Source organism: Aethalodelphis obliquidens, unplaced genomic scaffold (genome assembly GCF_003676395.1).
Source record: "Aethalodelphis obliquidens isolate GAN/ISIS:26980383/991018 unplaced genomic scaffold, ASM367639v1 scaffold1, whole genome shotgun sequence".
In the NCBI taxonomy this organism is placed as follows: domain Eukaryota; kingdom Metazoa; phylum Chordata; class Mammalia; order Artiodactyla; family Delphinidae; genus Aethalodelphis; species Aethalodelphis obliquidens.
Window position 1 is genome coordinate 71,702,304 of NW_020837945.1, and position 24,580 is coordinate 71,726,883.

Sequence of the window (24,580 nt, forward strand, 5' to 3'; positions counted from 1 at the left end):
TGTTCTCTACATCTGTGTCTCTATTTCTGCCCTGAAAACCAGTTCATCTGTACCATTTTTCTAGGTTCCACATATATGCGTTAATATACAATATTTGTTTTTTCTCTTTCTGACTTACTTCACACTGTATGGCAGTCTCTAGATCCATCCACGTCTCTACAAATGACCCAATTTCGTTCCTTTTTATGGCTGAGTAATATTCCATTGTATATATGTACCACATCTTCTTTATCCATTCATCTGTCGATGGGCATTTAGGTTGCTTCCATAACCTGGCTATTGTAAATAGTGCTGCAATGAACATTGGGGTGCGTGTCTTTTTGAATTACGGTTTTCTCTGGGTATATGCCCAGTAGTGGGTCATATGGTAATTCTATTTTTAGTTTTTTAAGGAACCTCCATACTGTTCTCCATAGTGGCTGTATCAATTTACATTCCCACCCACAGTGCAAGAGGGCTCCATTTTCTCCACACTCTCTCCAGCATTTATTGTTTGTAGATTTTCTGATGATGCCCATTCTAACTGGTGTGAGGTAATACCTCATTGTACTGGATCCTATTTAATGAACTTTTCAATAGTGGTTTACCAGCTTTTGTGTCAGGCACATATACATCTGCATACATAGAAATTTCACACATAGAAAGCAGCTCACATACAGTTTAAAAGAATATTAATAACATAATTATTCCTCATATATATGCATCAAGGGTTTTCTCACTATTGTTTGCATCATTAGTAAAATCTCTGTGCACAGAGATGATGTGTGCTACTCCATCCAGTGCATGAATTAATTCATTAATCAAGTGATTCCTGAATTCCTACCATGTTCTAAGCTCTATGCTAGATTCTGAGTCTACAGAGCAGAATAAGATACAGCAGCCTCTACCCTCAAGGATCTCACAGTTGTGGGGAAGAGGCATATAAATAGCATAGGTAAATAAAAATGCAGTGGGAAGTGGGCAAAGATTTTTTCAAACAGGACACAAAAAGCAGGGACCATAAAGAAAAAGATTGATAAATGGAACTTAAAATCAAGAACCACTCTTCATCAAAAGACATTAAGAGGGCTTCCCTGGTGGCGCAGTGGTTGAGAGTTCACCTGCCGATGCAGGGGACTCGGGTTCGTGCCCTGGTCCGGGAAGATCCCACATGCCGCCAAGCGGCTGGGCGCGTGAGCCATGGCCGCTGAGCCTGCGCGTCCGGGGCCTGTGCTCTGCGGCGGGAGAGGCCACAACGGTGAGAGGCCCGCGTACCGCAAAAAAAAAAAAAAAAAGACATTAAGAGAGTGAAAAAGCAAACTATAGACAGGAGAAAACATTTATAATACATATATCTGACAAGCGTCTCATGCCTGGAATTAAGAATGTTTACAAACCAGTGAAGAAGACAAAGAACCGGTAAAAACTGGGCAAAACAACTTGAGCAGGCACTTCTCAAATGGCCAATAAGTATATGAAAAGCTCTAACTCATCGTGAAAATGCAAATTAAAACCACAGTGAGATACTACCAAACACATAACCGAATGGCTTAAATTAAAAATGTTGATGAGAATGTAAAGCAATTGGAACATTGCTGGTGGGAGTGTAAGTTAGTAGGACCCCTTTGGTTAAATGTTTGGCAATATCATTTACCAAAATTAAATATTCACCTACCCTATGACCCAGCAATTCCAATCTGAGGTATAACCCGGCAAAGGAAAATGATGGAATTTGGCTTTAACACCTTAAAGTGCCAAACTTAGTTGGGGCTGGTGAGGGCAACTTTAAGTCCTGTTCCTTAGGGTAAATTTGTGACAATTAATTCAATGATTAATCTGATGAACAAGAGCCTTCTTTTAGAAACTATATGCTTGCAATAAAGTTTTACTAAGTAAGGCCAGCTTAGGTCAAATTCTTCATTCCCCTGTGGTAAGCCCTCTATGGCCACAGAGGCCTGGTCACTGCCATGAAAGAACTAAACATTACCTTCTTACAGATATGTTAATAATATCAGAATTTGGCTCTATTGGAGACACAGCTACTAGTTATCACTTGGTTGGTGATATTTCTAGGGAAAAGTAAATGGGAGTCTAGGGTGGGCACAAATTAAGAATGGGGCCTGGGTGGGAAAACAATTTGCCTAATGCCATAAAAGGCTTCCCATGGCCGAAAGGCTTACGAAAACAGGATAGACAGATGTCCCATTCTGGGGGATATTGAGAGGTTTGGAGGTGGGATTTGAGCAAGGAATAGAGGAAGTTGAGAAAATGGAATTCACTGGTAGAGGGAAAGGGAAAAGATAAGGACAATCAGGCCAGTGTTTCCCAAATAAGAGTGACAGACTAATCAGCTTCCTCGTGGGTGGGCTTCAACTTTGACTGACAGCTGACTAAACAAGAGTGCACATTTTCCTCAATTGGAGAGAGAAAAAAAGGAAGATAAGTGATGTTGAAAGAGTTGCCATTTATACCAGTCCACTGAAGAGGAAGTTTGGGATTTTTTCCTTTTTTCTTCATCAGTATAAAAATATTACGAACTTCAACCCACTCAAGTTAGGCTTCCATCTCCAACATCACATTGAAACTGTTCTTGGTCTCCAATGATTTCTTGTGTCTAATGAACACTTGGCCCCTAGGAAGAATTAGAGAGTTGGCCACTAGATGCTTTTTGAACATTCTCACTCTTGGCTCCCTTGACAACCCACTCTGGTGTTTCTTCTCCCTCACTGGCCTCACCTCCTAGACGGGGCCTCTTCCTGTTGGTGATCTCCAGGCCTGGGTTCTGGGCCCTCTTCTTTAACTTTCTTCTGAGTGACCTCATTCTTTCTCATGGACTGAACTCCATCTACAGCGCTGATGATTTCTCACATCTCTAAGTTCAGTTCACCTCTCTTCCTAGCTTCAGAATCACGTGTCCAACTTGCTATACTACACCTGCACTTGGAAGTGCTGCAATTAACACATCCAAAATGATTTCTATCCCACCAAATCTGCTTGATCCCCCATTCCTGCCTCAGGAATGACACTAATACCTATTCATTGCATGAAACTTGAGTCATTCTTGGTTTCTCCTTCCCTCATTGCCCCACATCTAATCCAACAGTTAAGTCTTTAAATTTCTACCTTAAAATGCATCTCTAATCTGTATACTACTTCCCAGTTCCATTGCCATGACGCTGGTCCGGGCAATTTCCGTTTTGTACCCTGATCATTCCAATAGTCTCTACTCTTGCTCTTTTGCAATCCACCCTCCACACAATAATGGCTTCTTGTTATACTCTATATGAACACTATATGAACTCCTTACTGGGCCTAATAAGGTGTTGTATGATCTGGCTTTTACACATTTTATGCCACTCCCTTTGCTCACTACATGCAAGACACGTTGGCCTTCTCTCAATACCTCGGATACATCAAAAACTTTCCTGCTCCACAGCCTCTGCATTTGTTGTTCTCCTTGGAAGTTTTCCTCCTACTCTTAGTATGGGACACCTTCTTTTCATCCTTCAGGTGTCAGTCTAAATGTTAACTCCCCAACATCCTATTTAAAGCAGAATTCTCTACTGGCTCCTTTTCCAGTTTTGTTCATAGTGTTTGAATCAAATCTATATTTTTTTATTTGTTTACTATCTGTATTCCTAACTAAAAAGAAAGTTCTTTGAGGGCAGGGGCTGTGTCTGTTTTGCTCATCATGGTCTCTCATAACTCCTGGTTTTTCTCCCATTAATTTAGTAATTACTTTTTTTCCTTCACTTGTTTAAGCTGAGTCCTTAGTCATTAGTCACTGCTGATCTGAAAGACTAGACACTGCTTGAACTGCCAATATGTCAAATACAGAATCTTACTTTCCTTACAAGGCTAGCTAACCCAGTGATTTCATGAATAGTTCAACCAACATTTATAGAGCATTTATCATGAACGTTCAACATGTTAACTAAGAGCAGAGAAGAAGCTAACAAACATTTACCCTTGACAACCGGACTATGAACTAACCTTTTTCAATAAATACTACAGTGTGCTAAACATGAGAATATGAAAGCAAGCAAACCTGAATTGTATTAACAAAAGTAGTATCCAGAGTCTTACCTCACAAAAACAATAATGCAAGAAAACTAATACTGAAAAGTTTTTGATTTTATTTCCAAGATCAAATATTACAACAGGACATTTACATGTATTTATAAAAAAATGCAGCAGTTGAATTTATAGATCAGAGGTTTCCTTGAGTTTGGTCCCTCTCTCAGCACAGTGAGCTGATGTCTTCAAAAGACTTCCCTCCCTCCCCAACCCCAAATGTCCCACCGCCCCCCTCCCCAATTCAAGTTGCAATATCAATATAAAGCAACTGGGTACAACACAGCAAGAATATTCACAATTTGGTACAGCCAAAACCAGAGGATCACCAACTGAGAGAAAGATCCTCATTTTAGAAATTATTTACCTATAGACTATGTGTATCTATAGATATATCACACCCAGTTATCTAAGATTTCCCTGGTTTTAGAGCAAGTGGAAGTTCCATTGAGTCTTAGCCAGCAGTTACAGCTCTGCTTTATCTAACGGCTTGTTTTTCTCCTCCTACAAGTTTAGATTTTCTACGGCCTCCATATGTCTTCAGATTTAAGGCTTTCCCTAGCACCTTTATTATCACTTACTAGAAATACAGGAGGGTCTCTAGTGTGTCTTGAACAAAAAAATTTAGTGGATGATCCAGTTGCCCCTTTCTCACACGGCCCAAAGCCTTCTTCCCACTCTTGAGAAGAACTGCAGAAATAAATGATATCTCCTAGCACCACGGGATTAAAGCCCAGAAAACTGAGAACTATACATATGTGCATTTTAGGGAACACTTGCCAGAAACATTACAATAGAAGCACTGTCTCTGTCCATTATCTTCTTGGATTCAATAACAAAGTTACACTACAGATTAAATTTAGAGCCTGTCCTGCATTAAGAATGCAAATCTCACTAAGACCACCACTTTATCCAGAATAAGGTGAGTACACAAACATCCCAGGGAATTTCTAAACACTGTGAGAAACTGCTTGAGAACACTAAAGCAAATACCCTAAGTTGACTTCACTCAAGCCCCCAACCCACCCCCATCCCTATCCCCAAATTTCATTCCTTGGTTAAACTTCTCAGAATAAGATGGGAAGTGAGGTTTGGAAAATGACATGGAAAATGTTTAAAAAACACAGTTAGTGAAGACATGCCAGAATTGGACATCCCAGATGATTCAGAACGCATTGTTCAAACTAAATTCATACAAAGCATGCACAGAAGCCTACAAACACTCCTGAGTGTTTCCATGGAACAATCAATACCTACTTTGTTTCTTAAAGGGTTAAAAAAAAAAAGACACCAGATGCTTAGAAGTTGTTAACAATCAAAGGGAAAACCATTCTAGAAAGAAAGATTCTTAAGAGTGAATAAAATTGTGTCTAAAATTCATGCCAAAGCTTGGCTGGAAGCCCCTCAAAGTCTAAGTATTGTGGTAGCATCAACTGGTACTCATTTCTCTACATTTAAGACTAGAGGATTATCTCATAGCTTTACTGTCTGTTTCCCAGCAAGTTTTAAATACCCTTTCCAAACCGAAGTGACAAACCGAGGAAAGTAACAAGGCCCAAGTCCCCCAACAGGTAAGATAAACAGCCCCTACAAACTTCCTACTCATTAACTGAAAAGTGGAGGTCACATACTCCTTTCATTCTAATTAGCATGTAAGAGGGGATTTTCTGGTGGCAATGGTCACTCCACATGAGGTTTAACTTACAGGGCAATGAATTATCAAAAAGCTACTGTTAAGAGCATCTGATTATCAGTGTCAAAAACCTATTTATATTTTGAATCACACCATTTATTGATATTTTCCATTATTAAGAACACAGAAGCTTTGAGAAAAGCATACTATAAAGCCATTTTGTTGAAAACAGAAAGATATCCAACTGAGCATCAACATTCCAATGCCATTAACTTGAAATATATCCTGGTGACATGTACTTAAAGTCAGTGACCTTGACAGAGGGGGAAAAAAGCACAATGGCAGGGAATGGCTCCATATCAAGAATTTCTCCCTTATCAGATAAGATGCCCATATTGAGTTTATGAAAAAAGCAAATAGAAAAGATTTTAAGGAAGGGAGAATTCAATTCCAGGTCAGAATTTATCTAATTATTTGAAATGTTTCCCATTTTATTTACCATGTCTAATAAATGAGTGATTCATGGTGGCCCAGTTAGATTAACAACTTCTTTTAATGGAGGTAAAATTTTTCTTATGTTAAGTCCAGCTTATTCTTCCAATTTGTAAACCCAAGTGACCTTATAAGGGATATAAAATCTTAGGGCATTTTGATCTCTGTAGAGGAAATACTATTAGGCAAGCAACAAAAATTTGCTGTTTGTTGCAAGAGAATTAAATACAACAAGGCAGCTTTCCATATTTATAGATTAATATTTGATTGTTCTTAGGCAAAATACTACCATCGGTATTTGTATCTCTAATCCTACAAATAAATCTGGTTATCTTTTGAAAATACAGAAATGCTAAATTATGTTTTATTAAAGTAGTTCATATTAGATTGCTCAACTCTACTTTGAGATCATATGTCAAAGCAAGGCCTGTACCAAACACTATCATGTTTATGAGAATGACTGAGATTCTAAGCAATACAACTGCATTCCATAGGCCAAAAAAGGCGGAGGGGTATCATGGAGCTAGCTATTCTATATTTGGAATAAGGATTCTTAGGTAGAGAGAAAATGAGTTATAAAAATGATGTTTGCCTCAAATTCTTTCCTTGTCTATTAATTTATGAAAAATGAAAAATGTTACATATTAAAATTTAGAAATGGAATTTCTTAAACACAGCCAATTTTCATTAAAAATCAAGACATTTTCTGAGAAAAGATGTCAAAAATCAAGAAGAGAATAGAAAAATAAAATAGAAAATTATATTAAAAGATTTTCTAATTTAAGGGTGTCATTATATCCAATAATTTAACCACGAGATCACTTCATGGGAAAACTACCAAGGTCATCATAATCTCTACTGAAAAAAGCTAGATTCTAAGCTGTCTCTCTAGCAGGATTGATACATAGGTGAATCAAAGACCAAAATAGCCATCACTGAAATACCAAATTTCTACATGTCAGGAGAAATCAATGTCAGGCTTGGTGTTCTCTGTTGGTTATTTTCAGTACTAAAGAACATTCTTACCACCATTCTAAAATGTGTACAGTGCAATACTAAACTGCATGGTGAGGCAGTAACTAAAATGCTAAGCAAGGCAAATCAATGAAGTTGAATATTCATAGTACACAGCTGTCTTTAAGTGGTCCTACTGGAAAACTGCCATGTTCACCAGAAGGGTGGGTTCTTCTTACTCTCATTTAGTTTTACACAAGACATTACTTATTCATCAACCCCCATCCCATGATTTACTATTGAGTAGTACTACTGAATACTATTTACTCTCTCTCTCTGGCTCCAAATGAAAGAGGGCCAGAGAGAGAATGACACCATGGAGATACACTCTATGGGATAAGAAATATTTTAAAAAGTTGGCCTAATTGGATCTTGAAACACTTGTTTCTGTCAAAACCAAGTGTGACTTCTACAGCTTACACAAATCAATTTCCTAACAATTGCTCAGCCAGTAAAGTGCTTTGTTTAAGTACACATACAAAATAAAATTTAACTCTGGTGTCAGTGAAATATTTGGTTCTCATTACATTTTAGTCATACTCAACACTGATTAGGAACACAGCATTAAGTTTTAGAAGTAATGAATTGTGTTTAAAAGATCATTACTAGATCTGTAACTATTATACTCTCCTTTCTGGAGATTACAGTCATCACAGTAGGGTAGAGCAAGTTACTGGGCAAATGAAACCTGGACACAGGAAAAAAAAAGCAAGAACTGATTAACAAGTATACTTTTAATTACTCTAGGGATAATATATAAAATAAAGGTAAGAGACTAAAAGCATTAAATTTTGGAGTGGAAAGGATTCAGAGATAATCTAATTCAGTGGTCTACAATCTGTAGGTTCCAAGAGTTTCTGCAAAAGGTCTGCAATTCCATATGCACATTTACATTTTCTCCACTTATGGAATTAATGATATTTATACTTAACCCCACAACTCCCCACCACTGCTGAATTTTAAAATTACAAGCCCTTTTACTTGAACAGACTAAGAACTATTGATCTAGTCCAGTTCTCTGTTAATTAGAAGCAGAGCTGTTACCCAAGTACACTTATTGCCTACATATAGGGCCCTTTCTGCATATCATATATAATATATTGTACTATACATTTAATTTGTACCTGGGTATAGAAATTAAATCTTTCCTTCACTTTTCAGTAGCAAGTGGCTCCCTCTGGTATTTTCCTAAGTATCCAAGTGAGATCCCTGCTAGCTAAAATCTTTAATCCTGGAATCAATAATTCTTTCCTACTTGGGTACTAGTTATGCCTTACTGTTAAAACATCATGCCCTAAATCTAGTAGTTACAAAAGGTGGAACTAAAGAATACAGGTAAGTCAAAAGAAAATCTGAGCCACAGTGTTTGCCACTTTCCAGTTTTATTTTCCTAACTAAAGCCTACACTATTCTTTACCCTTTCTAAACTTCTATTGTAATTATGGTGCAGTCTCAAAAAGGTAAGCATTTACATATTCTCCTATTATCTCAAGTGTAGTGTGTCTCTCCAACTGGATAAAACAGGCAGGAACCAGATCTTGGATTTCAAGATTTTTCCAACTTTGATTAAGGACTCAAATAATTGTTAACTTATAGAATCAAGGAAGTAGAATTTTATAGGAGATTTAAAAATATACACATAGAAGTTTCAATAATCTAATACAGATGGGATATAGAAAAGATAATTGTATCTTTTCTGAGAAATGGTTAAAAATTTGATAAAATTCTTTTTTATCCTTTCCATTTTTTCTTGGCAAATAATGCCATAGTTATTTTCCTCTTACATTTTCATCACTGTATCATTTTAAAAAAGCAATCAGTAATCTGCCCCTCAAAATAACAGTGTAAATAAGAATTTATAGGCATAGCACAAATCTCACAAGCTTTAAGGAAAAAAATCAAATGGTAACTTACAGAGCCAAACAATGCGAAGATAACCTTTTGAGCAAATTGATTCCTATTGCAGGAGACTACAGCATGGGAGTGAAAAGCATGAATGCCAATTTTGATTTTGCCACTTACTTACTAGCTGTGACATCCTGAACAAGTTCTCTGCGCTTCAATTTTCTTCCTTATCTATAAAATGGGGGAAATATCCATTTGGTAGAGTTCTTAGGGAGATTAAAGGAGAAAATGCACATAAAGTACTTCGCACATTAGTTACTCAAAATTAGTTCCCTGTTCTTCCCTCATTTAGCTGTTCTCTTCTCTGGTTCCTTCCTAAATCAAATTCAAAAGACTTCCTGTTACCTTTCCCCTGCTAGTTTTCATTTCATCTCTTTATATTTGTCTCCTGTCATTTACTCTCAAAGTCTATCTTGTTCTTTTCCTCCTTACCTTTTAAGATCTCTCTCAAGCTGTTTCCAATACCTACAAGGAATGACTATTTTTACCTATCTTACTAACTTCATTTTATCTATTCAATAAAACCTCTCCTCCAAAGAGCTAAGGAATTTGCAGAAGAAATAAGACATACTACCTAAGTGGATTAAGTTCTTGAACAAAGCACAATCCATACTCTTCTTGGGTACAATCCATAATGCCTCCCCCATGGGCCTCTATATCAAGGCCAGGATAATTACACTCCTGCCTCAAAATAAAATAAAATCCTCTAATCTTGTACTCTAAACACTCCAGTTTTATCTAAGTTGGATCAGTATCTCATGCCCTATCTCTTTGATATGCTTACTTATATCACTTTGATGTGGTCATCTCACAGTAATCGAAGTTGAAAAAGTTACTTTGGTTTCTCATAAATGGATATGCCAGGGCTGAGCTTATCAGAAAGAACTACATCTTATCATTAACGAACATGTTGTCTCAAGTTCTCTAGATATGTTTTATAAAAAGAAACTAGTAGGTAAAAGAATGAAACAGAATCCTATGGGGAAAATTCTTGACTTCATATTTTTGACAGATTTGGACTTTAGCTGTGACTTTGCCGAGTGGAGATAGGTGCCATGACAGCACCAACACTGAGCATAACCTCATTTCTTACCCTGTGCCTCCCTGAATTTCTAGATTTCTGACCTTGTCTACAACCAACAATTTTTTTACCCTCTAATGCACCTTTGTATATAGCTCTTTTCTTCAGATAGCAAGTATATTATCCAATTTCAGAGATACAACTGAGGAATTAACATGAAAACCATGCCTCCTCACTAAATCAGAAGCTGCTAGTTAGCCTCGAGAGCCTATGAAAAAAACACCGAAGTGGTATTACTCAGTCACCAATCTAAAGAGAGAACTTTGACTCAAGGTATAAATGAAATTGTAATTATATAAATATATTTATAAATATTTATACAATTATATACTTATACATAAGCACTTACACAGACTTAGAAAAAAATGTAAGAACATTAATTCAATAGGACTCACTGAAGAATAAACAGAATTTTCCATGATTTCCTTGAGGAGATACATAACTCATTCTTTAGAGAGGGTCCCTCAAAGTCCAACCATTAGAAACTGTATTCGCTAATTGTGTACTAGCAAAAACAAGCATGTTTTTTTTTTTTAATCCCCTAGTTGCCAAGAGAGTGATCTTAAAGTAGATGGGAACCTAAAGGTCTCTGAGCAATAGCAATTTATGTTCCTCAAGCAGAAGAATCAGTCAATCTAAACCCCAATTGACAAAATACGTTCATTCTGTATTATGGTTTTATAACAAGTTAAAGTTCTGATTTTTGCCACCAGAGTTACTACTACCCCTTCAGAGGACTCTAAAGCTCAAAATAAGAATCGAGCATAATGTGAAGCTGATAAGTCAAATCATATTATATAGATTCAAGATGGCCTCTTCTAAATAATACTGAAAAAAGCATTCATCAACTATAATTTGAATGTGGCTTTTGTTGGCAGAAAAAACCCACATCTGAAGATTACTGGTAATCTTCCCCACCTCCCTTACTAAATGTTGTCTTATGAATTGATTTTAAAGGTCTTCTACTTAGAGAGGTTTTCAGTTTTGATACCTTTTGCAAGAAACAGCATGAGGAATTAGGCTCATTCAATCACCAGAGCCTTTTAGAGACTGTTCCAACCAAGGGTAAAAAATGAATCATTATTTCTAACCAAAGGAACATGGTTAGCAACTCTCAGCTGCATCTTTTCTTTTTCCCCTGGGGCATACATTAAGTATGCCTTAAAGTACATAGGACAATCAATAACCATAGTGGTTACAACTACAAGCCACTGTACTCATGATTATTGAACATCTGCCTTCCTACAGATCACTTGTGGACCCAAACAATGGAAGGGCCAAAGGAACTATTATGCTGCACTGGCAAGAACAGCAAGCACCTTCCTATCCCAGTCACCACAATATGCTCACGAAATGTCCATTCCAGGACTAGCAGGATCAAGATAGTTTATAGAGTAATAAAGAAAGCTGTCTCAGGCTAGGATATTGAAAGCCACCCCATGCTACTCACCCTAGTTTAACATTCTTTCTGTCAATAACACATATCATGGAAACAATTCTAGCTGGGAAGATGGGAATCCTTTGAAAAAAATTTTAAATATGATGAGCAATAATTATAAAGGACGCTTTTTCCATGTAAACAAAACCCTGGACACTGTTACACGATTATTTCCTACATGAATAATAAAACAAAACATGTGTTAGAGAATTTCCTCTCCCTACTAAACATGGGGCTTACAAAAAAAGGAGGCTGCTCTTATTCTGAATCTAGCCATTCCTTTACCAAAGGAGTCTGAGGAGTAACATTATCATTTGATCCCAAAAAAGTGCTGTGTAAGAGACCACTTATTGGAACATACATTTCCTGCTGCCAGTACTAGGAGGTCTTATCCTAACACTTCCATTTGGTCACCAGATTAGGTAAGAAAGAGAGAAAAGTAGGAAAAAGAAGAAAATGGGAGAAGAGAGAAAAAGAGGGGTGGGGTGGGGTATGTGAGACTGATTATAGGAGAGAACAAGAAATAAAAGAGAAGGCAGGTGACTTGCTTGCCCAACTTTGGCTCTATGGTCCTATGAGCCAAAATACATACTCAGTGACATGGTATCTCACAGAAAAAGGGAAAAAAAGGGGTAAGCTGAGAGAGGTCAGGCCATGATGTTAATTTCTTTCCTGTACAAAGACAGTCTCTTGAGGACAAAGGCCTGCCTCCTGTAATGTAATATCATAGTCCAGATGAGAGAGTTTCCTTCGAGGAAAGTTGGTGAGAAGTTCAAAACGTTCATTTGGATATCCTTTAGATTGGACATGCTTCACCAAAGCCTATGAAAAATAACAGAAAGACAAAGCTGTTAGATGGAAACAAAAAGAAAGAGCATATTGAAGAATTAAAAATATAACATTCATTTTAAAATCAGATAAAAGTTTAAGTTATTCTTTCAGATAATTGAAGCTTACTCTTATGGAAGGGCCAATATAACCCTCTGGATGGGGAGATACTAAACCTGCACCCAATAATTTAGAGCCATTAAGTGATACTGAAATATACAGGGTTATTACTGTCTCTCCAATAAACAAACCCAATTTCTTCCCTGGTGGTGCAGTGGTTAAGAAGCTGCCTGACAATGCAGGGGACACGGGTTCGAGCCCTGGTCCAGGAAGATCCCACATGCCACGGAGCAACTAAACCTGTGTGCCACAACTACTGAGCCTGTACTCTAGAGCCCGCAAGCCATAACTACTGAGCCCTTGTGCCACAACAACTGAAGCCATGTGCCTAGAGCTCGTGCTCCGCAACAAGAGAATCTATCACAATGAGAAGCCCACGCACCACAATGAAGAGTAGCCCCCGCTCACCACAACTAGAGAAAGCCTGTGCAGCAATGAAGACCCAAAGCAGCCATAAATAAATAAATAAATAAAAATAAAGTTCCCTTAAAAAAAAACAAAAAAACTATTGTCCTAATTTTTAAACATTTTATCAGTTTTCCTTCTTTCTATTTATCAGGGAAGATATGTCATTCATCCTATCTTGTCACCTGTGCATTGAATCCCTTCTTGTCATCTCAGAAACTGTGCCACCACGGAATACCACTCTTTTACAGGTATCTTCAACATCTTCTCTGCAGATACCTCCCATAAGACTTAAACATGCTCAGTCTCTCCTTTGATCATCTTTTCCCCTCTGATTACTGCTCACTCCCCACTCTAGCTTCACAACCAACCTTCTCAAAAAAGTGGTCTATACTTGTTGTATTCATTGTCTCATCTCCCATTCCTTTCCAATTACTAGACTAGGGAGACAGTCTGGATATTAGCACCAGAGGCCAGAGCCTACTTGCATTCAAGTCACAGTCTTCAAGATTCTAATTATTTTTAGCCACAGCAAATGGCCAGGTATGAACACCTGACTCAAGGAGGATCCATTCATAGGCTAATCTAAGCAAGTCAGACTCATTCTCTTTTCTAGAAGTTGAAAAATATGGAGGGAGGGCCCATCAGCTGTGGACTCTGGAGGAAAAGGCCCTCAAAGCACCGGTATGACAGACTATGTACAAGCTGTTTTGCAAACAAAAGCCACCAGAATACAGAGAGAAGAATGGTATGAAGTAGAGAATCACAAGGGGAAAACCCAACAGGCCCCACAAGAGAAACACACAGGAAAATAGTCTTGGTTCTTAACTACTTTGCAGTTCCAGCTACTAGGAAACCCAGGAGGCCCCTCTACAGTCTTCAAATAACCCCACTCCCCTTTTCCAGGTAATAATTTCAGTTGGGTTTCTATTACATGCAGCCATGGAACAGAAATGCCTTGGCTACAATGGACTATGTGAGTTGCCCAAGATAATTTGGGAAGGAAATAAAGCAGTTGGAATTAAGATTCACCACAGTGAAGTTTCCAGTTAGAGGTCAGACCTAACACATATTTCAAAGAATCATCAAGCTAATTATGCCAATTAGTTTTTCTGCTTCGAGTAAATGCTTCCAATTAGATATACTTACTAGTAGTTTAGCTTGCTCTGGAAGAGTGATTTGTTCCCTTTTTCCATCTGGATACCGCAACATCAGCTGTGCTTTTGGTCCTAAAGGAAGGGTTAAAAAATATATAGAGAGATATAGCTGCTTAAGATAGAAGACTAATTTAAACAAATAAACAAATCCCTTCAGTAATATTCAAGTATTAAGTAAAGGAAATCTAAAATGTAACCCACCATTTACATCAATGCCCTCCACTATTCCATCTGATTTTTCAGGTGACATCTCCAATATTTCTGAATCCATCGCTGGCAATCCTTGGTGGTTTGTGGCTGTTCCAGGCTCAGTTCTGGCAGGGGGCTCAGTCAGTGACCTTCTGTTCTCCTCTTTTCTATGCCCCAAATCTTTGTGGGGAGACTTTCTAGACTTGGCAAGATTCTCTATCTCCTCCTCCTCATCAGAGCCACAAACGGATATGAACTCCTCACTGCCAGAAAAAAGTTCAGATTCAGATTCTTCATCTGAGCGGCTATCCTGTTTTGTCTGTGTGGAATCAAAATGTGTCTCCTGCAAGGAGGCTCTGATGGCAGCTTCTAGCTGGCTGTCTTCACTTGCATCTATAAGACTCTCCTGCAAGATGCAGTCATAAAACATGGGTAGAAAGAAAAAGAAAACAGTTAAACCAAAAAATAATCAAGTCAAATAGGGCACAGGAAATGTAACAGCTTGCCATTATTATTTTCTGCTGGATGTATCTCTTCTATTAAATTTTAAGCTATTTTTTTTTTAAATTTATTTATTTATTCATTTATTTAATTTTTGGTTGCATTGGGTCTTTGCTGCTGCACGCGGGCTTTCTCTAGTTGCAGTGAGCGAGGGCTACTCTTTGTTGCAGGGAACAGGCTTCTCATTGTGGTGGCTTCTCTTGTTGCGGAGCACAGGCTCTAGGCACGCGGGCTTCAGTAGTTGTGGCACACGGGCTTCAGTAGTTGTGGCTCACGGGCTCTAGAGCGCAGGCTCAGTAGTTGTGGTGCACGGGCTTAGTTGCTCCGCGGCATGTGGGATCTTCCCGGACCAGGGCTCGAACCCGTGTCCCCTGCATTGGCAGGCGGATTCTTAACCACTGCGCCACCAGGGAAGCCCAAATTTTAAGCTATTTGAGGGCAACAACTTTGTCTTACACAGCCAAGTTGGAATGGAATTTTAAAAACAAAAATAAAAACTGTCATACCTAAAAATATAAAAAAAAAAAATAAAAAAATAAAAAAAATAAAAAAAAAAAAAAAAAAAAAAAAAAAAAAAAACTGTCATACCATCTGGCACAATGATTGCAAGCACAAGATTTGGTGGTAGGGGAGAGGAATCAAGAAAACAATTTATTCCTTGCCCAGAACAAGACATGAATTAAGATTTCAAATATAAAACCAAAACATCAGTATTTAAAATGACTAAACACAGAGAAAGATGTCTATCTTGCTTACCATTGTATACTTCAACTAGCCCTGCTTTGGCGCACAGAAGGGTATCAATCAATCAATAACTCAGTAATGATCATTTTTCAAAAAATCTAACAGTCAGATCTTTAACATTCAAAACAAAACACCGCAAAAAAAAATATGAAAAAACAACTATATTTTCCCAAGCTTAATTTCAATGAAGGTTTTCACTGTGATCATGAAAAACAATTTTCAATAGCTTTTGCCTTGGAAAAGTTCTAATGTCACAGGTTTCACTAAACTTATTGAGTCACAAAATATGAATTGCTTGAATGGAACTTATTTAGATCCTAACTCAAAACAAATTATACAAAAAAAATTTTTTATGATAGCCAAAAATTGAACACTGGATACCTTATAATATAAAGGAACTACTGTTAATTTTTAGAGGTTATGTTAATGGTACTGTGACTGTTTTTTAAAAATAAAAAGAACCTTTATCTTTTAAAGATACATGCCAAAGTATTTAATGAATGAAACAATGAATTCTGAGATTTGATTCAAAATAATGCACAAAGGATGGGGTATAACTGTAATAAGACTGGCCACATGTTGTTAATTATTGAAATCAGTTAATGGATACACAGAAGCTCAATAAATTCCTTGTACTTAAAAATTTTCCACCATAAAAAGTTTAGGTTGCTAACAAAAAACTAAAGGACCCTCAATTTGGCTTTCCCTATCTGCCAATCATATAGCAAAAAAACTTTTTTAAATTTTAAAGAAACTTAAGGCTAATTTACCACCAAAAAAAACAAAAACAAAAAGCAAGTAGATGTGCCCATGTGACCTGCAATGGCTTAGGTGAACTGCAGGTTTATAATAATGATATTGCATAACGTGTAGCTTGATTTTTAAAGATTGCTGCCATGGTAGACACTGCTGGCTTCCTACCCAACATTCTTTCTCCTCTGAATCCTTACTTACAGAATCCTAATTATGTCTATAAATGAAATATGTCCCACTAAAAAATTCTATTTACCAGTTCCCCTTGCAGCTAAAAAAAATTGTGGAATGGAACTAAAGCAGCACTTACAGAGAAAGTATAGAACTAAATGCCTACATTAGAAAAGAAAGTCTCAAATTAATAACTAAATTTCCATCTTAAATTAAAAAGTACCCCATATGAAAAAAATTAAATTAAACTCAAACCATGCAGAAGGAAAAAGGACAGAAATCAACCAATAACTTAGGAAACAAAAGAAAAATCAATGAAACCCAAAGCTGGGTTTTTAAAAAGTCAATAAACTTGATAAGCCTCTAGTCAGACTGTCAGGGGGAAAAAAGCCACAAATTACCAGTTACAGGACTGGAAAAAGGGCCATCCCTACAGATACCACCGTCATTGAAGGAATAATAAATACAATGAACAACTTTACATCTTTGACACTTCAGGTAAAATGGACAAATCCCTGGAAAGACACAACCTACTAAAGCTCAATAAAGAAGAAACAGATACCCAAATAGTCCTATATCTATCAATGAAATTGAATTTGTAGTTTAAAACTTCCTACAAAGAAAACTCTATGCCCAGGTGGCTTCGCTTGTAAATGTCATCAATTATTAAGGAAGAAATAATACCAATTCTACACAAACTCTTCCAGAAAACCAAAGAGGAAGAAATACTTCCTAGTTCATTGTGAGGCCAGCATTAACCTGATACCAAAGCCAGACAAGATCAAGCTCTTACACGGAAAACAAAAGACAAAAAAAAAAAAAACACAACTATAAACCAATAACCCTCATAAACAGAGATATAAAAATTCTTGACAAAATTTTAGTATATCAAACTTAACAATATATAAAAAAGCAATGCATCATAACCAAGTGGGTTTTAGCCCACGAATGTAAGGTTGGTTTAACATTAGAAAACCAACCAATGGAATTCACTAAAAAAGAAAACCATATTATCATTTCAATAGATACAAAAAATCACATGACAAAAACCTCTCATAAAACCTCAGCAAATCAGGAATAAAAGGAAACTTCCTCAATCTGATAAAGTATATATATAAGAAACATATAGCTAACATCAAACTTATTGGTCAAATACTGAATAATTTCACCCCAACACCAGAAACAAGTTAAGGATGTCTAATCTCACTACTTCTATTTAACTTTGTACTGGAAAGAAAAAGAAAAAGAAATAAAAGGAATAGAGATTGTAAAGGAAGAAGTACATCAGTCTTTATTTGCTGACAACATGACCATGTATATAGAAAATTCTAAGAAATCTATAAAAAAGTTACTAGACCTAATAAGTGAGTGTAGCAAGGCTGCAGGCTACAAGGTCAATATACAAAAGCTACAAAACACTGCTGAGAGAAATTCAAGGCTTAAATAAATGGAGAGATATATGCCATGTCCATGGATATGAAGACTCAATGCTGCTAAGATGTCAATTCTCTCCAAAATGATCCATAGAGCTAATGTAATTCCAATCAAAGTCCCAGCAGCTTTCCTCGAAGAAAGTGACAAGCTGATTCTAAAACTTATACTGAAATGCAAAGGACCTGAAATAGCCAGAACAACTATAAAGAACAAAGTTGAAGGGCTTACACCATGCAATTTCAAGACTTATTACAAAGCTATAGTAATCATTAAGACAGTAAAATAATGACATAAAGGTAGACAAATCAATCACTGGAAAGAATAGATGCCATAAACCCACACATCCATGATCAATTTCTGACAAAGGTACAAAGGCAATTCAATGGGAAAAGGATAATCTTTTCAACAAATAGTGCTGGGACAAGCATACAGGCATAGGCAAACAAACAAAAAACCCCAACTCAACCCCACCCTAATACCATATACAAAAATTAATTCAAAGTGGATCACTGACTGAAGAGCTAAAACTATAAAAAATATGAGATAAAATCTTGGGTTAGGCTAAGATTTCTCAAATAAGACACAAAAAGCATGAAGTATAAAAGAAAGCTGAGAGAGGCTTCAAGAAGGCAGACGAGTAAGACATGGAGATTACCTTCCACTCCACAAATACATCAGAAATACATCTACATGTGGAACAATTCCTACAGAACACCTACTGAACACTGGTAGAAGACCTCAGACCTCCCAAAAGGCAAGAAACTCCCCAAGTACCTGGGTAGGGCAAAAGAAAAAAAAAAAAAAAACAGAGACAAAAGAATAGGGACAGGACCTGCACCTCTGGGAGGGAGCTGTGAAGGAGGAAAGGTTTCCACACACTAGGCTTACAAGCCCCTTCATGGGCGAAGACTAAGGGTGGCGGAGGGGGAAAGCTTCGGAGCCAAGGAGGAGAGCGCAGCAATAGGGGTGCAGAGGGCAAAGCGGAGAGATTCCCGCACAGAGGATCGGTGCCGGTCAGCACTCACCAGCCCGAGAGGCTTGGCTGCTCACCCGCCAGGGTGGGCGGGGGCTGGGAGCTGAGGCTCCGGCTTCGGTCGGATCCCAGGGAGAGGACTGGGGTTCGCCGCGTGAACACAGCCTGAAGGGGGCTAGTGTGCCACGGCTAGCCAGGAGGGAGTCTGGGAAAAGGTCTGGAACTGCAGAAGAGGCAAGAGACTTTTTCTTGCCTCTGTTTCCTGGTGCGCGAGGAGTGGGGATTAAGAGCGCTGCTTAAAGGAGCTCCACAGACGGGCGCGAGCCGTGGCTATCAGCGCGGACCCCAGAGACGGGCATGAGACGCTAAGGCTGCTGCTGTAGCCACCAAGAAGCCTGTGTGCAGGCACAGGTCACTATCCACACCTCCCCTCCTGGGAGGCTGTGCAGCCCGCCACTGCCAGTGTCCCGTGATGCAGGGACAACTCCCCCGGGAGAACGCACGGTGCGCCTCAGACTGGTGCAACATCATGCTGGCCTCTGCCGCCGCAGGCTCACCCGGCACTGCATACTCCTCCCTCCCCCCCCCCCGGCCTAAGTGAGCCAGAGACCCCAAAACAGCTGCTCCTTTAACCCCGTCCTGTCTGAGTGAAGAACAGACGTCCTCAGGCGACCTACACGCAGAGGCGGGGCCAAATCTAAAGCTGAACCCCGGGAGCTGTGCGAACAAAGAAGAGAAAAGGAAATCTCTCCCAGCAGCCTCAGGAGCAGCGGATTAAATCTCCACAGTCAACTTAATGTACCCTGCATCTCTGGAATATCTGAATAGACAACAAATCATTCCAAATTGAGGAGGTGGACTTTGGGGGCAATGATATATATTTTCCCCCCTTTTTCTCTTTCTGTACGTATGTGTATGCTTCTGTGTGTGGTTTTGTCTGTACAGCTTTGCTTTTAGCACTTGTCCAAGGGTTCTGTCTGGTTTTTTTCTGTTTTTTCAGTATGGTTTTCAGTGCTTGTTATCATTAGGGGATTTGTTTTTTGGTTTGGTTGTTCTCTTCATTCTTTCTGTTTTTAACTACTTAAAAAATTTTTAATAATAATTTTTTGTTTTTTATTTTAATAACTTTTTAATTTTATCTTTTTCTTTTTCTTTCTTCCTTCCTCCCTCCCTCCTTTCTCTTTTCTTTCTTTCTTTCTTTCCTTCCTTCCTCTCTCTCTCTCTCTCTCTCTCTCTCTCTCTCTTTCTTTCTTTCTCCCTTTTATTCTGAGCCGTGGGGATGACAGGCTCTTGGTGCTCCAGCCAGGCATCAGGGCTGTGCCTCTGAGGTGGGAGAGCCAAATTCAGGACACTGGTCCACAACAGACCTCCCAGCCCCACGTAATACCGAATGGCGAAAATCTCCCAGAGATCTCCATCTCAAGGCCAAGACCAGCTCCACTCAACGACCAGCAAGATACAGTGCTGGACACGCTATGCCAAACAACTAGCAAGACAGGAACACAACCCCACCCATTAGCAGAGAGGCTGCCTAAAATCATAATAAGGTCACAGACACCCCAAAACACACCAGCAGATGTGGACCTGCCCACCAGAAAGATAAGATCCAGCCTCATCCACCAGAATACAGGCACTAGTCGCCTCCACCAGGAAGGCTACACAACCCACTGAACCAACCTTAGCCACTGGGGACAGACACCAAAAACAACGGGAACTAAGAACCTGCAGCCTGAAAAAAGGAGACCCCAAACACAGTAAGTTAAGCAAAATGAGAAGACAAAGAAACACACAGCAGATGAAGGAGCAAGGTAAAAACCCACCAGACCTAACAAATGAAGAGAAAATAGGCAGTCTGCCTGAAAAAGAATTCAGAATAATGATAGTAAAGATGGTCCAAAATCTTGGAAATAGAATGGAGAAAATACAAGAAACATTTAACAAGGACCTAGAAGAACTAAAGAGCAAACAAACAGTGATGAACAACGAATAAATGAAATTAAAAATTCTCTAGAAGGGAACAATAACAGAATAACTGAGGCAGAAGAATGGATAAGTGACCTGGAAGATAAAATAGTGGAAATAACTACTTCAGAGCAGAATAAACAAAAAAGAATGAAAAGAACCGAGGACAGTCTCAGAGGCCTCTGGGACAACATTAAACGCACCAGCATTCGAATTATAGGGGTCCCAGAAGAAGCAGCGAAAACGAAAGGGACTGAGAAAATATTTGAAGAGATTATAGTTGAAAACTTCCCTAATATGGGTAAGGAAATAGTTAATCAAGTCCAAAAGCACAGAGTTCCCATACAGGATAAATCCAAGGAGAAACACGCCAAGGCACATATTAATCAAACTATCAAAAATTAAATACAAAGAAAAAATATTAAAAGCAGCAAGGGAAAAACAACAAATAACATACAAGGGAATCCCCATAAGGTTAACAGCTGATCTTTCAGGAGAACGTCTGCAAGCCAGAAGGGAGTGGCAGGACATATTTAAAGTGATGAAAGGGAAAAACCTACAACCAAGATTACTCTATCCAGCAAGGATCTCAATCAGATTTGACGGAGAAATTAAAACCTTTACAGACAAGCAAAACCTAAGACAATTCAGCACAACCAAACCAGCACTTCAACAAATGCTAAAGGAAATTCTCTAGGCAGGAAACACAAGAGAAGGAAAAGACCTACAATAACAAACACAAACAAATAGAAAAATGGTAATAGGAATATACATATCGATAATTACCTTAAATGTAATGGATTAAATGCTCCAACCAAAAGACATAGACTGGCTGAATGGATACAAAAACAAGACCCGTACATATGCTGTCTAAAAAAGACCCACTTCAGACCTAGGGACACATACAGACTGAAAGTGAGGGGATGGAAAAAGATATTCCATGCAAATGGAAATCAAAAGGAAGCTGGAGTAGTAATTCTCATATCAGACAAAATAGACTTTAAATCAAAGACTATTCCAAGAGACAAAGAAGGATACTACATAATGATCAAGAGATCAATCCAAGAAGAAGATATAACAATTGTAAATATTTATGAACCCAACACAGGAGCACCTCAATACATAAGGCAAATACTAACAGCCATAAAAGGGGAAATTGACAGTAACACAATCACAGCAGGGTACTTCAAAACCCCACTTTCACCAGTGGACAGATCATCCAAAATGAAAATAAATAAGGAAACACAAGCTTTAAATGATACATTAAACAAGATGGACTTAATTGATATTTATAGGACATTCCATCCAAAAACAGCAGATTATACTTTATTCTCAAGTGCGCACGGAACATTCTCCAGGATAGATCACATCTTGGGTCACAAATCAAGCCACAGTAAATTTAAGATAATTGAAATCATATCAAGCATCTTTTGTGACCATGACACTATGAGATTAGAAATCAATTACAGGGAAAAAAACGTAAAAAACACAAACACGTGGAGGCTAAACAATACGGTACTAAATAACTAAGAGATCACTGAAGAAATCAAAGAGGAAATAAAAAAATACCTAGAGACAACTGACAATGAAAACACGACAATCCAAAACATATGGGATGCAGCAAAAGCAGTTCTAAGAGGGAAGATTATAGCTATATAAGCCTACTTCAAGAAACAAGAAAAATCTCAAATAAAAAAATCTAACCTTGTACCTAAAAGAACTAGAGAAATAAGAACAAACAAAACCCAAAGTTAGTGGAAGGAAAGAAATCATAAAGATCAGAGCAGAAATAAATGAAATAGAAAACAAGAAAACAATAGCAAACATCAATAAAACTAAAAGCTAGTTCTTTGAGAAGACAAACAAAAGTGATAAACCATTACACAGACTCATCAAGAAAAAGCAGGAGAAGACTCAAATCAATAAAATTAGAAATTAAAAACGAGAAGTTACAACAGACACTGCAGAAATACAAAGCATGCTAAGAGACTACTACAAGCAACTCTATGCCAATAAAATGGGCAACCTGGAAGAAATGGACAAATTCTTAGAAAGGTATAACCTTCCAAGACTGAACCAGGAAGAAATAGAAAATATGAACAGACCAATCACAAGTAATGAAATTGAAACTGTGATTAAAAATCTTCCAACAAACAAAAGTCCAGGACCGGATGGCTTCACAGGTGAATTCTATCAAACATTTAGAGAAGAGCTAACACCCATCCTTCTCAAACTCTTACAAAAAACTGTGGAGGCAGGAACACTCCCAAACTCATTCTATGAGGCGACCATCACCCTGATACCAAAACCAGACAAAGATACTACAAAAAAAGAAAATTACAGACCAATATCACTCATGAATATAGATACAAAGATCCTCAACAAAATACTAGCAAATAGAATCCAACAACACATTACAAGGATCATACACCATGATCAAGTGGAATTTATGCAAGGTTTCTTCAATATACGTAAATCAATCCATGTGATACACCCTATTAACAAACTGAAGAATAAAAACCATATGATCATCTCAATAGATGCAGAAAAAGCTTTTGACACAATTCAACACCCATTTATGATAAAAACTCTCAAGAAAGTGGGCATACAGGGAACCTACCTCAACATAATAAAGGCAATATATGACAAACCCAGGCAAACATCATTCTCAATGGTGAAAAACTGAAAGCATTTCCTCTAAGATCAGGAACAAGACAAGGACGTCCACTCTCACCACTGTTATTCAACATAGTTTTGGAAGTTCTAGGCACGGCAATCAGAGAAGAAAAAGAAATAAAAGGAATCCAAATCAGAAAAGAAGAAGTAAAGCTGTCACTGTTTGCAGATGACATGATACTATACTTATAGAATCTTAAAGATGCCACCAGAAAACTACTACAGCTAAACAATGAATTTGGTAAAGCTGCAGAATACAAAATTAATGCACAGAACTCTCTTGCATTCCTATATACTAATGATGAAAACTCTGAAAGAGAAATTAAGGAAACACTCCCATTTACCATTGCAACAAAAAGAATCAAAGACCTAGGAATAAACCTACCGAAGGAGACAAAAGACCTGTAGGCAGAAGACTATAAGACACTGATGAAAGAAATTAAACATGATACCAACAGACGGAGAGATATACCACGTTCTTGGATTGGAGGAATCAATCATGTGAAAATGACTATACTACCCAAAGTAATCTACAGATTCAATGCAATCCCTATCAAATTACCAATGGCATTTTTTACAGAACTAGAACAAAAACTCTTAAAATGTGTATGAAGACACAAAAGACCCGAATAGCCAAAGCAGTCTTGAGGGAAAAAAACGGAGCTGGAGGAATCAGACTTCCTGACTTCAGACTATACTACAAAGCTACAGTAATCAAGACAATATGGCACTGGCACAAAAACAGAAACATAGATCAATGGAACAAAATAGAAAGCCCAGAGATAAACCCAAGCACCTATGGTCAACTAATCTATGACAAAGGAGGCAAGGATATACAATGGAGAAAAGACAGTCTTTTTAATAAGTGGTGCTGGGAAAACTATACAGCTACATGTAAAAGAATGAAATTAGAACACTCCCTAACACCATACACAAAAATAAACTCAAAATGGATTAGAGACATAAATGTAAGACCGGACACTATAAAACTCTTAGAGGAAAACATAGGAAGAACACTCTTTGACATAAATCCCAGCAAGATCTTTTTTGA

The 24,580-nt window shown here is 37.9% G+C and overlaps 1 protein-coding gene across 1 annotated transcript in view; it reads right to left on the reverse strand.

The window, feature by feature from the left end:
• Window positions 1–4,095: 4,095 nt before the first annotated feature.
• Window positions 4,096–24,580, reverse strand: part of UBXN7 (UBX domain protein 7) — a 58,870-nt gene continuing 38,385 nt past the window's right edge. Inside the window, exons 6-8 of the mRNA XM_027120573.1 lie at window positions 14,328–14,778; window positions 14,119–14,198; window positions 4,096–12,438 (exon numbers count right to left, since the gene is read on the reverse strand). Coding sequence (XP_026976374.1) covers window positions 12,277–12,438; window positions 14,119–14,198; window positions 14,328–14,778 — 693 coding nt within the window. The 3' untranslated portion in view covers window positions 4,096–12,276. The remainder of the gene's footprint in view (window positions 12,439–14,118; window positions 14,199–14,327; window positions 14,779–24,580) is intronic.